We start from the raw sequence: 16,914 nt of genomic DNA on the forward strand, positions 1-16,914 counted from the left end.
AATTATTTAAAATATAGAAATAAATAAAGAGTATTTAAATGTCTCTTGCTAGACCCTCTGTAACAGAAGATCTATACTGTTTTTTTTTAAAATCTTTTTCTAAATTAAAGACTTCTATTTTCTTAACCCCGTATGGTTTTAAAACCAGTAAAAGATAAGAATGTGTATAAATATTTGAGGTTATAAGGGTCAATAAACAAATCTGATCTATCCCGTCCTTGAATCTTTACTCTCCCCAAAAATATTCAAATTACAAAAAACACTCGTTGTAATTACCGTCTAAGGATCATATACTTCCCAAGAATATTACTCGCTGTATTTCGGATTGAAAGTCTCCATGCGGTTGTCCTCATTACAATTCTTTCTTTCATTTTTTTGTATAATCGTGTAATTATGTTGTATCTAATGTATCACTTTGATTTGTAAAAACATTAAGAAAAAAAGAGTTTTCACACATTGTAAGTTATGACTTGTAGAGAAGTTTATAAGTCTATAGTCTCTACTGCAAACGTCTTCTAAACAAAACTAGTAAATGAAGAAGTTTATGAAGTCAGTAACATAAACTATTAATAAATAAACAATTTATTAATTAAATATCCTTACTGATTGTCCTATATAACATCTCTTGTTTTTTTTTTATATCAGCAATCTTACATCCAAAACCAAAAGTAAATATGGCAAAGTCTCTTCTCATGGTCATGCTTGTATCCATTGTAATGTTTTACATGGCTTGTCCAATTTTCTCCCAGGAGATACATGAAGATGTAGCCATATCTCCAACTCCATTCGAAGAAGCTAATTCACCCGCAATGGAATATGACATGAAGCTTCCCCATTACTCGCAAAAACAGTATGATTTTCTAGAGGCTTGCGTTGAAAAGCCGAGCTCCATATGCGGAGGTGAGATTTTCCAGAACGTGCTGGATGCAACAACTTTAGTGACAGATAAATGTTGTCGTGATATATTGAAGATTGGCAAAGATTGTCATCTTGGATTGATTAAAATCTTCTTCTCATCGTATGAATATAAAAATATTGCATCTATTCCAAGAAACAAACAGACATGGAACGATTGTCTTCGTAGAGTTGGAAGCAAGATTGGTGTTCCGGTCTCTTCTGAATAGTAAACTAGTATTCCATCGTTGTGATGTAACTGTGCGTTTATATAATTTGAAATGTTACCCTTATAAAACAGCTGTCATATTATTTTTAATAATAAGCTAAAGCCATACAATATATTACATTTTTATTCATATTCAAATTAGTTCAACATTAACTACTTAATTCAAATAGAGAGACCTTTGTTTCTACGTAACAACCATGTCTAAACCTCCATCAATATAAACAACCGACTTTTCTGTCAAATCGAGTTTTTGTACCATAATTCAAAACTCATAGTTCTCCACGGAATAAACATGAAATCAATAACAAATTCTTCTAGAGCAAACAAATACATATAAAGTCATTTCTTATAAAAGTAAACATTAGCATATATAAAAAGATGTCTTCTTATTATTCAAAACATTTATTCAATAAACATAAACATCAAATGAGCTGTATATATATATTAAAAAGAAACAAAACAAATTGACTAATGAATTAGTCTTATGTCTTAGGTCATAAGCCGCAAACGAATTGCATAAATGTTAAATAGAATTAGAAAAAAGAATAGAAAACTAGGAAGTACTCCAACGATATTTGGGTCCTGAAGGTCGACGGTCATCATATGTAAACCCTATCGCACTCTTTGTGAAACTCCATTGACGTAGTTGATCACATTGAGGAGCAAATGTATTTTGACTGTATACTTGTATATAACTATGCCATTCCACTCAAGAAACATGAGCAGTAACTTCATGGAGACGAAACAAATCAGTACTCCACAACTAATAAAACAGAAGGCTAAGAACAGAGACGTTGCTCTTGATTTCTCCAATTCAACAAACTTTTCAATATCTTTCCTTGTGTAGCCACATCTCCCGACACGATGAGGACCATCCTCCCTGAGACCCCAAGCAACCTATCATACCTTTTCTTTAGACATCATCAGATTTTGCGCTTGGAAACGCATCAAACTCCTCGTCAATTGGGCAAAGGTGAATCAGCTTTAGACAGCTTTATATCCATGTGTGGAGGATGTCTCGGTTTCAAGCCAAACCTATATATAACCTAAATAAGAAGCGGTATCAAAGCAACGAGAAAACGAAGTACTGATGGAGAAAAACAACGAACAAGATCACGATATGGATCAAAACTATCGTCATGAGGCTCTCCATTTGAAAGCTTATGAACGTACCATATCCAAGTATTAACCCAGCCATCAAAAAACGAGATAAGACTTTCAAAGTTCACGCTTCCTCTTCTTAGACTCCAAATGTTTGATCCCACATATATCGAGCATCTACACCACAACATCCCTTCTGAGTGCTGGCTTGTTGCAGAGAATGTGAGTTGCTTGGTCTCTAAGGCTGACTAATTGGTAAATATAAAGTGCAAAATGTAGCGTATTTGCGGAAGCAATGGATCTATGTATTTCTGAAGCATCTTTATCATGGATGTAGCGTAAACCTAACCGCTAGCTGAATCACATCCATTTTCTTAACCCTGTATGGTTTTAAAACCACTAAAGGTTAAGAATGTGTGTAAATCTTTGAGGTTATAAGGGTCGATAAACGTATCCTGATCTACCCCGTCCTTGAATCTTTACTCTCCCCAAAAAAATTCAAATTACCGATAACACTCGTTGTTATCATCGTCTAAAGATCATATACTTCCCAAAAATACTACTTGCTGTATTTTGGATTGAAAGTTTCCATGCGGTCGTCCTCGTTACAATTCTTTCTTTTATCTTTTTTTCTATTTGTGTTGTATCTAATGTATCACTTTGATTTGTAATAACATTAAGAAAAAAAGGAGTTTTCACACCTTGTAAGTTACAACTTGTAGAGAAGCTCTAGTCTCTACCGTCAACGTCTTCTAGACAAAACTAGTAAATGAAGAAGTTTATGAAGTCAGTAACATAAACTATTAATAAATAAACAATTTATTAATAAAATACCTTCACCGATTGTCCTATATAACATCTCTTGTTTTTCTTTTGTTTCACATCACCAATCTTACATCCAAAACCAAAAATAAATATGGCAAAGTCTCTTCTCATGGTCATGCTTGTATCCATTGTAATGTTTTACATGGCTTGTCCAATTTTCTCCCAGGAGATACATGAAGATGTAGCCATATCTCCAACTCCATTCGAAGAAGCTAATTCACCCGCAATGGAATATGACATGAAGCTTCCCCATTACTCGCAAAAAGTGTTCGATTTTCTTGAGACTTGCGCTGAAAAGCCGAGCTCCATATGCGGAGGTGAGATTTTCCAGAACGTGTTGGATGCAACAACCTTAGTGACAGATAAATGTTGTCGTGATATATTGAAGATTGGCAAAGATTGCCATCTTGGTTTGATTAAAATCTTCTTCTCATCGTATGAATATAAAAATATTGCATCTATTCCAAGAAGCAAACAGACATGGAACGATTGTTTCCGTAGAGTTGGAAGCAAGATTGGTGTTCCGGTCTCTATTGAATAATAAACTTATATTCCATCGTTCTGATGTAACTGTACGTTTTTGTAATTTAAATGTTACCCTTATAAAACAGCTATCATATCATTTTTAATAATAAGCTAAAGCCATACAATATTTTATATTTTTATTCATCATTCGAATTAGTTCAACATTAACTACTTAATTTAAATAGAGAGACCTTTGTTTCGACGTAACATTACAACCATGTCTAAACCTCCATCAATATAAAAAAAAAAACTTTTCAGTCAAATTAGTTTGTGTACCATAATTCAGAACTCATAGTTCTTTACGGAATAAACATGAACTAACTTTCTCTAACCAATAACAAATTCTTGTAGAGCAAAAATTTCAGTTAAACAAAACATTGAAACGTATGTTCTTTCTTTGGTTTCAAAATTTTCATCTTCCTCTTAATTAACCACATGGATCAAAAAATTATTCATCTCCACAATAGTAAATCCAGATTTAGATAAGATGTTATATATGTTTATAAAGGAATTTTGGTTGGATGTTTTACAGTATTTTTATGAAGTTTTTTTCAGAAAAAAAAATATTTAGTTAAGATTTGACCCTGGTTAAAAATCTTTCTGGGTCTGCCACTGGAGCAGAGTGAACCCTGAAGTGACCTGTCTTGGTTATCTTGCACCGAAATATCCTTATTTCTTTTGAAATTTTAATGAGTTTTATGCGTGTGATTGTATATCTATTATTGGTCTTTCCTTCAATGCATTAGTTGTATACACAGTATGATGCAACGTAAAACTAGGATGTTGCAGCGTCAATTTTAGTTGTTTGTTATTAATAATTTTTTCTTTATTTTGATAGTCATTTTATCAGTATTTTTTTTTTCTTTAACATCCAGTATTTTAATAATGTTTAAGATTATCGAGGGCTTTCCAAGCTTTAGTTTTAGGGTGATTTTGTGCATAGACAAAATTGGGGTTAAGTATTTAGGTAATAGACACTAGGGAGTTTTCTTTTCAACGAGAGGTAAATAAAGTTATTCTAATGTTATTCGGATTATGAAAACATCTGGTTTCTCGAATGTTATTCGGATTCTGATTATGATGACACCGACAGGGATGACGACGACTATGCCACAATTATGTTGACTATAGTCTATATTGGACTCTTCTTAACAATGCAGTGGCAGGTTTTATTTTCTGTTCTTGTCAAGTTCAATGGCTTGTGGCGCTGTGAAATGATATTATGGTGATCCGTTGGATTTAGTAAAAAAGTTAATGGGCTCGGTTAAGGAATGTTCTCTAAAGGCCCTTGAGGAACTCACAAAGGCCAGCAAAGTTTTGGTAACGATCGAGGGTTTGTTTCTTGAGGTTACAAACTTACCGCACAAATTGTTAACAAATTATAGTTAATTTTGTTTTTTTAAACAAATTGTAATTCAATGCAATGGTACATATATGTTGTAATATATTTAGTAACTTTCAGAGTGGAATTTAGACTAGTTGTTATTATTTGTTTTGTGATTATTTTCTTTATTTTAATACTTATGTTATCAGTATTTTAATTATGTTTAAGCTTTTCTAGGGCTTTGCAAGCTTTTGTGTCGAGTCGAAGCTATTTTCATATTATGAACACAAGAATATATATCTACCCTGATTTTTCTTTAATTCCAGGGACAGTTGATTTTATCATTTCTATTTCCTATCATTTTTACCAACATTTTTCTACTCTTTCGAACTTTAGTGGGATTCTGTCTGTATTTTCAAAATGCTAGTAAAAGTATAAACCAAGTTGATATTTTTAGCTAAAGTTGCAAAAGATTATTTCCTATTGGTCAAGACTCAAGAATATATATCAGATAGATTCTTTCTTTATATATATATACTGTTTGTTTCCGATTTGATTGCTCCACTATAATCATGTTGTTGAACATCGTCCGTTTATGTCCCAAATTGTTTCGTCGAAAACATGAATGGTTTGTTGGGGGTGCGAAAACACATTTACGGCCATGATTGTTCCTCTCTCTCTCCAAGTGTGGCATGTACTCGCAATCGGTGACCCAATCAAAATGATTCTGATATTAGAGCAAGCTAGAAATTAAAGCCCATTAGCATAATCTATGACTAGTCCAAAAGCCTATGTAATTAGGATTCTTAGCAAGATGAGAACTCATATATATATATATACCAAGGCGTATTTTGTCATCTTAAATCATACATGTTAATTTTAACATCGATAAAGATTAGCATTTCTATAAAAGTAAACGATGAAATGTGTATACTACATTATTTAAATTTTAAACCTACTGTCCACTTAGATCTAGCAAAATATGAGGGAGAGAGAGAGAGAGAGAGTGAGTGAGAGAAAGCTGGCCCCTAAGATCTTGGAATCCTTTTGACATGCATGTTGTCATTAATGATGTTATCTAATCATTGAGACAGTCAAGTTGCAAATGGCGTGGCCCATCTCCTGCTTCGTCAATGAGTAAACCTAGCAGCAAGACAAATCTATTAAGATTTTGTTCCCACAATAGATGTTTATATATCTCGTGATTTCATCTCATACCATAGATTCTTTTGCAAAACTCTGCTATAGGTTGCATCAAAAGGTAAAGTATATTCATGATCTCTTACCTTTTCTTAATGGGATCACATTTCTGATACAATATACCATTACGGTTGATGACTAAATTCAGAAAAATTTGGTGTCACCAACTTACGTGAATATTCTCAAATGTATGGTGAAAATTGTTAGCACGATCATGTTTCCTCTATCTCACATAGGCAACATGTTTTAAGATTCTAGAGATCAGTCGGACCAATGGTTGTTAAAGATTGTGTCTTTCTTACACGAAGGGGACGTGACATTGTGTTGGAAAAAAGTGAACATATACTCTAAGCAAGCGTGCCATGGAGAGTGCTTCTTATGTGTGTGCTCTTTTTCACTCTTATGTATTAAAGCGCATGCATTTTCCTAAAGCAAATAAAGTGTCTCTCTTTTTCTTACACATGTTAACTTCTTCATGATACTGATCGGGTCCAAGATCTAGCATACATCTAATATGCCGTTAGTTGGTTTCTTATACATGGCAATACGGTTAGTTTCGTGAAAGTTATTAAAATGCACTTTTGGGATGAACGTGGCCTGGTTCTTAAGTGAGGGGTTTCTTCCTTTTTTAGTTAAATCTAAGTTATATACTTTGGAAGTAATCCTACCAACTATGTATAATTAACTCGTTGGGTTTTAGTTGAATGGTTCTTTCTAAAAGTTGAGGGATTAGTGTTGGAGTCTTTTACTGTAATTTTAATCATGGTTCACGATTGTGAAAATACTGAATACTTTAAATGACAGATGTTATAAAAAATCAAAATGATAGTTTACATTCATGTTGATATGATATAAGCTATGAGTATAAGAGTATTATTAAACAATGAACGAAAATCCCATTACTACATGATTAGAAAAGAAGAAAAAAAAAGTCTGTCCAAAACAAAATCCTAATATGTTGGACATCCAACTATATATAAATCCGAACGAACTAGGGTCAGCTAATCTCCACTTTCATGTATATCATTTGGAAAACCTTTATTACTCTGAGTCCATGCATGTTTTTTTTTATACAGGCATGTTAAGGCCAATTACTATAAGCTTTAGGTAGCAGGAGCGACACAAATAAAAGTATGATGAAAACAATTGGGATAGATGTACCATAAATTATAAATCTCTATATTAGAAAAAAATGTGTATAAAATCGGTTAGATAGTAAATATAGTAAGTCAGTTTAAATTTTATATCATTTATCATCATGTTATCATGTATAAAGCTTCTAAGGCTTACATTTCTTATATTAAAAAAACATATAAAAAAAAATCTGAGAAAACATAATTGATTAAAAATGTACTTTTATGAGATCGCATGTCGACTCCCTAATTTAGTAGCAGAAGAATAACAAATAAGAATTGGTCTTTTAAAAATTGTTGTTTTAAGATGATCGGCCCACTAGAAGCCTGGAACTAAATAAAATTTGTAATCAGTTTGGAAATGAGTTAAATAGCGAGGTTTTGGCACACATATACAATTGTTTATGCACGAGGAAAACTAAGCTCGGAAAACTATAACTGATTTTTTTTTTTAATAACTGAAGTGCTTTTAAAGAGTTTTCTTCTTCCAAAGATTAATTCTAAAATTTGAGGAGATCATGTTAGAATTTGAACTTTGGTGGGCAATGTTACTGAAGTGGACCAATGGAATGTTAATTATGAACCAAGTCAGCATTGGTCCGTAAGATTTTTTCTTAATTGTTTTTCGTGATTATTTTTTTACTTGAACATCTCGTTACTTTTGTTTGTATGTGCATCAGTATATGTATATATAAATACATCTATTTATAACTAACTGGACGGCCTAATAACCGAGACAAATTTGGAAATGGACCACGAACAATAAAAGCTGTTAAAAAAAATTAAAGATTATTTTATTTCTAAGAGAAAAAGAAAAGAATAGTAAACATAATGCGAATGGTCCATATGCATGTGAGGCAGTACGGACTAGGGATGCCATGCAAGCCATAACACAACCCCTAAACATACACCACCCTTCTCTCTGGACCATTTTAAACCTCATCTCTCTCGATCATTCTTTTACTTTGCGTTGTTTTATGCATTTTCTCTTAAAACAAAACCTATCCAATGACAATAGTCCCTTGACATTTTCATTGACTCCGACGTTAAAAGGTTGCTCTTGGGAGTCGTTTAGCCTTCTTTATGATTTGATGATGATTTAACCTATTTTGAACATTAATAAGTTTCACCTAGGATTATCAAAAGTATTGCATTATTATATATAAGCTATGAGCCTATGATTGATATTAGTATTCTAAAATACAATTGCATATACGATATATGTACCAAGAGAATCTTTCCAAATTTATTTTTTTTACATATGGGAATTAAAATTAAAAATATGAAATTAAAGGAAAAATAAGTATAATCTTCTATGGTGTTAGAAATAAAATTAAAATTAGAAATAATAATAGATTTATGTAATACTTTATAAAATAAATTTAGAATAAGATTCTTACAATGATGATTTCTTTGATTTTCAACCCATATAACAACATAAGATATATATATATATATATATATATATATATATATATATATACATGAATATAGTGGAAGAGGATGAGAGAATGATTATTTATAAGATGGTAATAAAAATAGATAATGGAGATGTATTTAAAGAAAAAAAAAATGTAATGTTCATAATCTAAAATTAAAATATAGAACTAAGCTGTTACAATAATATTTTTTAAACTCATACTACAACAACAACAACAACAAAAAAACAAACTTAAAACTAAACAAAAAATATATTTGAGATTTGAGATATTGTGAAAGGGGATGACTTGATGAGAGAATGAGTGAATAAGAGAATGGGTATTTATAGGATGAGAAGTGATGGAAGTTACAATTTGAAAATAAATTGTGGGAGTTAATTTTTAATTTATCGTGTGTTGATAAAATGGAGTGGAGAAATATAATTAATACATATTTTTTTATAATTTCAGTTTTGTAAATAAATTCTAGGAGTTAATTTTTATTTTATTTTGTGTTGAATAACTATGGAATGGAAAAATGTAATTAATACATATTTTAATGATTTCAGTTTTGTATCAAAATGTGAGTTAAATGTGTTATTTATTATTTAATTAGAAATATTTTTTTTTTTAAAAACTTGTATTGCCAAGTGGACTAATAAGGAAAGAGTGAAATCTTACTGTTCTTATTTTGTTTTACCAAAAGAAAAGAAATAGCAAGCTTTTAATATAAGTAATTGTTAAGAACCAAGTGTATATAGCAAACTTAACCATTGGAGATGCTTTTATATAGCATGTAAGTGTATGTCTATTCGTAACCGCCGACCTCATATTGATGCGACTGTTAAAATATCGTAATCGGATGAGATTTACTTAGAACAAGGGATCAAGTTAAGGTGATCCATGCACTTCATGAAATAAAATTAGTACTTGAGAATGCATGCAAGTTGATGTCACAAAAAAAAGAAATGCAACTTGACAGAATAAAATAGTGTCAACCAAAAAGGAAAATAAAAACATTCCGATATATTCTTCGTATTTACAACAAAAAGAACAAAATGAGCAATCAATACGAGAGCAACGTTTAGAAGAGGAGTTAATGCGACTAGATGCATTTTGGCGTATTATATAGTATGTGATTTTATGGGCCACCCTTTTATTTCAATTTTTAACTCTTTATTGCTTATTTAGTTAAACCAAATAGATAATTGTGTATACAATTTTTTTACCTAAGAAGATGAAAAGATACAAACTTCAGTCACTTGTCTAAAAGGAACGTAGCTAGTAATGTTGGAGCTCGAACAATATAGAAGGAAGCCTACAGTGTCGTGCCGTGAAGCAATTCTGTTTTTTGTGGAAAACTCAAAAATTTGGTAAAATAACAAGTACATGTTAATTTTACCAGCGAATACAGTTATTTAAAATCATTTTCACCACTCAAAATACTAAAAACATAATCAAAGTTTGACATTTGTTTATTGCTAAACAAAATGCTTATTTTTTTATAAAAAAAATTATCATACACAAATACACTATATTATGGTTCCCGTTTAATATTTCTTCGAACCCAATGGTTTTACTACACTTTGTGCACTTAATCTCGTTTAGTTTACACTAACTGCACTTATTTATACACTTTCTCGTTTTAAAGTCATCATATAAATATATATATATATATATATATATACATATTAACATTCTCATAATATATCGCAAGTTCAAAATGGTTACATGATATGAACTTAATCTCTTCCACATGATTAATAGTTTCTGAATGGCAGTCTAGTGGCAAGGGAAAATTGGAAAAATGTTAAAAGAAATTAACCCATATTCGATCCACTTGGTAAAGAAAAATTACATTTGTGTGGAAAATTTGGGTTTGGACTTTAGTCTAAGCAATTCATATGGTATTCGAGATTAGACTAACGTGATTCCGAGTATCAGTCGAAACACATTCCAAATTTGGAACAGACGGTATGGTGATCCTTCGGAGAAAAGTTCACAATGAAGTATTTCGGTGTATTCGATAGGGTATATTAAAAGAAAAAATTAGCCTTTGAATGCTTAGGATCTATATAATCTGATATTGGTGATATTTTCTACTTGCTATATATATACATAAACAGTTCCGCAACTGTTTCTTTGTAATGTAGTTCGCCAAATAGCATATTGATTTTCCTCAACCAAATGATAAAACGGTGGAAATACATCAAAGGGCGATCTCATCTTATGATTTTAGTGATAACTTAGGAACATAGCATGCATTAATAGGGGAAAAAACATAGTTCTTGAAGCATCCTAATTGGATATTAACTTAGGTTCTAAATTTTATATTAGGGTTCTTGAGTTTCTAACCAAAAATCAAGTTGGATATGTGTTGAGTGACTCGTCTACTTTATATACTACTCTAAATCCCAACGTATTTTACTAGGTGGAGTCTCTACTCTCTAGTCAAAATATCAACGTATTGTTGCATGAGACTATGGATTATGTTTTCTACATGCTTCTGTATATTTCATTGAAAATATCCAACTACAAGAAATTTGTCAGCCCTAACAATCCCTTTGAATCTAGACATCTATAGCTCTTTCGTTTTTGCGATTTTCTTCATTTACATATTTGTACATCTGTAGAAATTCTGTTTGTCCATGCTACGATTATTCTATTAAAATTATTGTTATCGGATACACAAAAAGTCTAATGTCAAAAAATATATTAAATGCTTAGAGGTGACACCTTATTTTGGAGAGTATAAGATCTTTAAGAGTTATGTTCGATTAGTCTAAGTTGACACTCAAGAGAATTAGAGATAAGAACAAGCTAGAAAATTGAAGAAACCTGCGAAACAAAATTTACTTCAAATCTCAAACGTGAGAATGACTTCAAGTTGAGTTACATTCACAACAAGAAGCTTAAATATATTAGACCCCATCCAAAGATAGCTATGGCCGGAAATGCATGGACTATAAAATTGTGGTCCAGTCGAGTGAATTAGATGTTCACGTATATACTTTAAATTTTTGGATGTATTATGTACATTTACATTGATTTCAAGTCAAACATGAACAATGAATGCATTAGATATACTAAACAAATCATCTAGCTATTTACGCCGTTTAACATGTCTTTCACGTATTATCACACTATCTAGTTACACAAATTAATGTGTTATATGAAAAAGAGTAATGATATTAATACCTTTATTATCTTGTATCAACAACATATATTATACGAGTTTATATACATGCTTACATACGTACGGTAAAACATTAGTATCAATAGACTATATGTGCTCCAGGTTAATAATACGGTTGATTTGTTAAAATAAAATTATTTGATATATAATTAGCTAAATGAAACAAAAAAGAGAGCAATGTTACGATCCACATACTTCAAGTAATAATAAAAAAAATAAGAATATCACCTAGTTACAGAAATTTAGATTTCTTGTACCAAAATCATCTATCGTCTTGATACAATTTATATAATCTATTTCATATTTTAATGTTGTGAATAAATTCTTCTTGTCGATATATTTTGTCGTATGGTATTGGTATCGACTCGATCTCTGGAGTAAAATACTTTTGGCTTTATCTTCAATATAGTTGAGTTTTATATTGTTTTTTTTTTTTGTGTGTGTTAATTATAGTTGGGTTGATCTTAAAGAAAAGTGATATGAAAGTATTGGGTTCGTTTAGATTAGTGTATCATAAATCTTTCTTATAGGACAAATTATATGACGCGTATCACATATCAATACAACTTTTGTTTACATGTAATTTTACATTTTAATTTTTGATTGGTTATTATTATTAAAATAAATAAATAAGCTCTTAACAAAATAAAATATTGTATTGTGCAAATCGGGTTAAACTAATGATAAAAATCCATATTTTTGTTCATATACCGGAGTCTCTAATGATGGAACGATCACTAGCAGAATAGCAAAAGAAAACTTGATAAGAAAATTTGGCACATGTCAATAATTCGTTTAAGTAGGATAATTTATTTTAATTAAAGTGATTGTTGGTCCATATTCAACCATAAAATAAGTGTTGGTCCATAGCGAAGGGCCCAATCGAATCTTCGGCAAATAAGGAAAGGAAAGCATGCATTTCTTTGATATTTATTCATATTTTTCAGCATTTCTTTCCAAAGCTATGTTTCAAATCAATTTGGTATTTTGATGTATACACAAATTTTGGTTAATAATGAGTTTCTCGATCTTAGCTCAATTCTTGTTCCTTTTTTTGTTGAGCTTAATTCTTTCTATCCCTCACATAGATTTTATGAACTCATGCATAGCATAATCAACATTTATCACTATTACTTCTTTCACTGAGATTATCTGAATAAATTTTGGTTACTAAATTTATAGTACCTAATATCAAAAACCAATAACATCATAGAAAATAATATGGTTGAATTACATGACATTCAAATATATATTTATATAGAGAAAACACACAGCGCAATAAAATATTCTTTTTTGCACATTTTTGTTATTATTATAAAATACTCATATATATATATATATATATATATATATATAAATATAATAGGACCGGATCAGGCCTCTGAGTAGAATCGTATTAGGCTTTTGACTATGAACTTTATTAAGTTTAATATTTATGTGATTAGGGTTAATGTCTTCTAACTAATTATATATATGTATGTAGTTATTTCATATCAGTAACACAGAATTTTCAGTATCATCTTGTGTATTTCGGACATTCGGACAATACATATATTAATAAAATGTAAAGCGAAAGAACTTCAAATTTAAAATATATGTATACGAGAGCTCCCCACCTCCACAACACCACCACCACCACCCACTAACATTAATCACATGAACTTTAAAACATGCACAATAAGATAAAGCTAAATTCCTAATCTAAAGACTCAACCAAACTCCTCCTCTCTCCTCCATTCAACTAATTAAGCAAAAAGAAGCAGTTGAATTAAGGCTTTCATTACTTCAACTTCAATTATCATATTTAAATATTTTTCCCATTTACAAAAAGAAAGAAAGGAAAACGTACACAAAACCAAATAAATATATACAAATGTGGACCATGATCTAATATTTCCTTCCCAAAAATACAAAAATCTTTGACCTAACATTGATCTAACCCTGCTTTCTAACTCTCATATGTCACAATTAAAGAGTTAGGAACCTTACATAAATGCATCCACTACTACCTTTCTACTTCTTAGATAACCCAATCCAAACTTGCCAAATCGAAACCCGAATCTCAGGTTAATTAACAATGTTGAGGACGAGCCAATGGTAAGAAATGTCGTTGAACCTCAATATCCTCAGCGATCTTCTTGGCATCAATGGCTGCACCAAGCAATCCAAGCTTTGTGAAACCGACTGCATACAATCCGCTTTCGCCTTTCCAACCGTTAGGAAATGGTTTATGCGGAAATCCATCTTTCTCAGAAAACATGTTCACTCCCTAAAAAAAAACAGTTCAAAGTCAAACCAAGTTAATTCAACTATTGAAACGTAAAATGGGTTGTGATGTGTCAATATCAAGGAATTAAGAATAATGAAGATGTAGACGCATCATCGCTCATGGTACACACCTTTAGCCACATGGGTACGTTGCTTTTGTAACCCGTGGCGAGTATAATGGCGTCGAAGTTATCTACTCTCCCATCAACAAACTCTGCCGAATAATGCATTACCCGTTTCAACTCCGGATACACCTAAAAGTCAAGAAAAAACAAAAAAAAACAAATCAATATACCATAAGCTCACGGTTTTGTAATCAAGATTGTATTAAAAATACTTAATTATAATTAATGAACCTTGATGTGTCCACTTCGGATTTTGGCAAGAGTGCCAACGTCCAAAACAGGAGTCTTTCCGCATTTGATCTTGCGTTCAAGAGGGCCAAGTTTTGGTCGAACTAACCCTAACCGATCCGTGTCACCAAGAACCAACCGAGACATACGTAACAAGAACCGGTCCACCACGTGCACTGGAAACCACTTGAGCAGGCTCGTGGATATCCCGAAAGTCGATATACCTAGCATTTCTTGAGGTAATACGTGTACCTATAGCATTAGACAAAAACTTTAATTAGCCAAAACTGTAATCATGGAATTGGAATATATAATCCATAAAATTACAAGAGATCTGAATCAATATAATCACATGCGTGGATTTTTTTGAAAGCGAAAGAAGAAAAGAGTAAACATTTGGTTACTTGATCACAAAGAGACCAATGATGTTAGTGTTAAACCTTTAAGAGTGACAAATTACGTAGAGCGAGAAAATGCAAGAACTATACTAATTAAACATCTATCATTGTTCTTGCATATATTAACGAGAAGAGTTTTGTTCATCCTCACCGAGTCACGAACCACAAGAGAAGGAAGAGCATTGAAGTTGCAAAGGTCTAAACAAACTTCCATCCCGGAGTTTCCACATCCTACAACCAAAATCTTCTTCTCACTAAATATTTCACCGCTCTTATAGGAGCTTGTGTGGAGGATAGGTCCACCAAAATCCGGGATTCCATCAATCTCCGGCATCACCTCCTCGGCATTCTCCCCGGTCGCCACAACAAGCCACCGTGATACATACTCCATTGTCTCATCCTTCTTCCCTCCGGTTGTCCTCACCCTCCATAACCCACACCGCCTATCGAACTTGGCTTCCTCCACGGTCTGGTTAAAAACGGGCTTTAGGTCAAAATGTTCGGCGTAAGACTCAAGGTATTGGACGAACTGTTGCTTTGTAGGGTAAGTAGGGTAGCTTGAAGGAAAAGGCATCAATGGAAGCTCACAGAAATCTTTAGGGAGATGAAGTCGAAGACGATCATATGTTTTGTGCTGCCATAGTGACGCTATGCAAGTGGAACGTTCTAGAATCAAACTAGGGATGTCTCTCGACTTTAAACATGCCGCTGTGGCCAGTCCCGACGGCCCGGAACCGACAATGATTGGTCCGGGAATCATTAAGCACCTAGTTTCCTCCACGTACGGATCATGGATTCTCTTGCCTAACGTTTCTGTAACAAACTCCATGAAAGAGAGAAAGAGAAGAAAAAAGAGAGAAATAGATCTAAAAATATGCAAGAAGTGAAGTAGGGGACTGATATCAGATTAGGTTTTTAAACCCGTGTGGTAAACAAAGATTATACTCTCTTTTGTGACTCGTGGATAATTATGTCCCGAGAATAGAGGTGAAAAGAGAGAATGAGTTTCATTGATCTTATCTACAAAAAGAACTAAGAAGAAAATAAACCAAATAGATAAGAAGAAAGATCGGATATTCCCTATAAACCAGGGTAAATCTAATGATGAAATATTATTTTTTCAAACTCAAAAGATTTTTGTAGTATTTGTTATAAGAAAATCTCTCAAGAATTGAGATTTGAAACAAAGATTTCGGATTTTGAAGAAGAGGTTTTGCGGTTCTGAAACAAATACTTGGGGAGAGAGAAGCAACTCTTTATAAGAGTTGGAAAAAAAAGATGAGATGGCGATGGACACATGACATAATTGGGGAGAGATACATGTCTCTATTTGTATATATACATATATATATATATAGGTGGATAGGTAGTGGGATGGGCATGTTATGTTTAATTCTATTTAATTACTATACTTTATATCGTAATTATGGCTATTGGGATTTGATAACGAACCATTAACTAAACGATTATACTTTTCTTTCCATTTTAGGTATAAAAATATCTCACCTATTTTTATATATTCTTTTTTTTTGCAGTATTATCAAAAGAGACCAAATTTAGCCAACCCGATTGATACAAAAAGTCCCATGTTAGAAAATATTTGAAAACAATGAACCCACTAAAGAATCCAACTTGAAGAAGAAAAAAAAATAGATTTCATAAAGTCCTCGGTGTATAGCTAGTTGAACTTTTGTCTTTTATACACCGAGGACTTTATGAAATGTATTTTAAAGATGTTATAGCTCCTGGCGGCCTTTTAAGATGTTCAACTAGTCATGAGCATTAGTGTGATATTCTCGGTATGATCCAAGAATTAGCTAATCAGTAAAATGATTACATGAAAATCATGCAGGGTCACGTTTTAGTTGGATAGTTGTGGAACATGCTATTTTGGAAATGGAAGTTAATTAGGACGGATCAAAGTAAGGTACAATGATCAAAAGAAACCAAGCTGAAAACGAATATCCTCAGAATCACCACAATGAGGAAACAACTACAACAAAGTATTGTGAGACATGATGGAGAACATGAAACTAAAAGTGTTTTCGTG

General features: G+C 32.0%; 3 protein-coding genes and 1 pseudogene across 6 annotated transcripts; 2 read left to right on the forward strand and 2 right to left on the reverse strand.

The window, feature by feature from the left end:
- Positions 1–648: 648 nt before the first annotated feature.
- AT4G13261 (ECA1 gametogenesis family protein (DUF784)) lies at positions 649–1,229 on the forward strand. Its single transcript, NM_117397.2, has one exon. The coding sequence runs from the start codon at positions 675–677 to the stop codon at positions 1,122–1,124; it is 450 nt and encodes a 149-aa protein (NP_567401.1). The 5' UTR covers positions 649–674; the 3' UTR covers positions 1,125–1,229.
- A 507-nt stretch (positions 1,230–1,736) lies between these two features.
- AT4G13262 lies at positions 1,737–2,804 on the reverse strand (annotated as a pseudogene). Its single transcript has one exon.
- Positions 2,805–3,115: 311 nt separating this feature from the next.
- On the forward strand, positions 3,116–3,697 carry AT4G13263 (ECA1 gametogenesis family protein (DUF784)). Its single transcript, NM_117398.3, has one exon. It carries the CDS (start codon positions 3,141–3,143, stop codon positions 3,588–3,590), a length of 450 nt encoding a protein of 149 aa, NP_567402.1. The 5' UTR covers positions 3,116–3,140; the 3' UTR covers positions 3,591–3,697.
- Positions 3,698–13,563: 9,866 nt separating this feature from the next.
- Positions 13,564–16,147, reverse strand: YUC2 (Flavin-binding monooxygenase family protein). Of its 3 annotated transcripts, NM_001340845.1 has the most exons (5): positions 15,453–16,066; positions 15,016–15,348; positions 14,470–14,718; positions 14,245–14,367; positions 13,695–14,114 (listed from the first exon to the last, which is right to left on the reverse strand). In NM_001340845.1, the coding sequence occupies exons 1-5, from the start codon at positions 15,486–15,488 to the stop codon at positions 13,917–13,919; spliced, it is 939 nt and encodes a 312-aa protein (NP_001328363.1). In that variant the 5' UTR covers positions 15,489–16,066; the 3' UTR covers positions 13,695–13,916. The 3 variants fall into 3 exon arrangements, with proteins under 3 accessions (NP_193062.1, NP_001328364.1, NP_001328363.1); NM_117399.4 differs by having other exon boundaries at positions 13,564–14,114; positions 15,016–16,147; NM_001340844.1 differs by having other exon boundaries at positions 13,564–14,114; positions 14,245–14,718; positions 15,016–16,147.
- Between the last annotated feature and the right edge of the window lie 767 nt (positions 16,148–16,914).

Source organism: Arabidopsis thaliana, chromosome 4 (assembly GCF_000001735.4).
Source record: "Arabidopsis thaliana chromosome 4, partial sequence".
NCBI classification, from domain to species: domain Eukaryota; kingdom Viridiplantae; phylum Streptophyta; class Magnoliopsida; order Brassicales; family Brassicaceae; genus Arabidopsis; species Arabidopsis thaliana.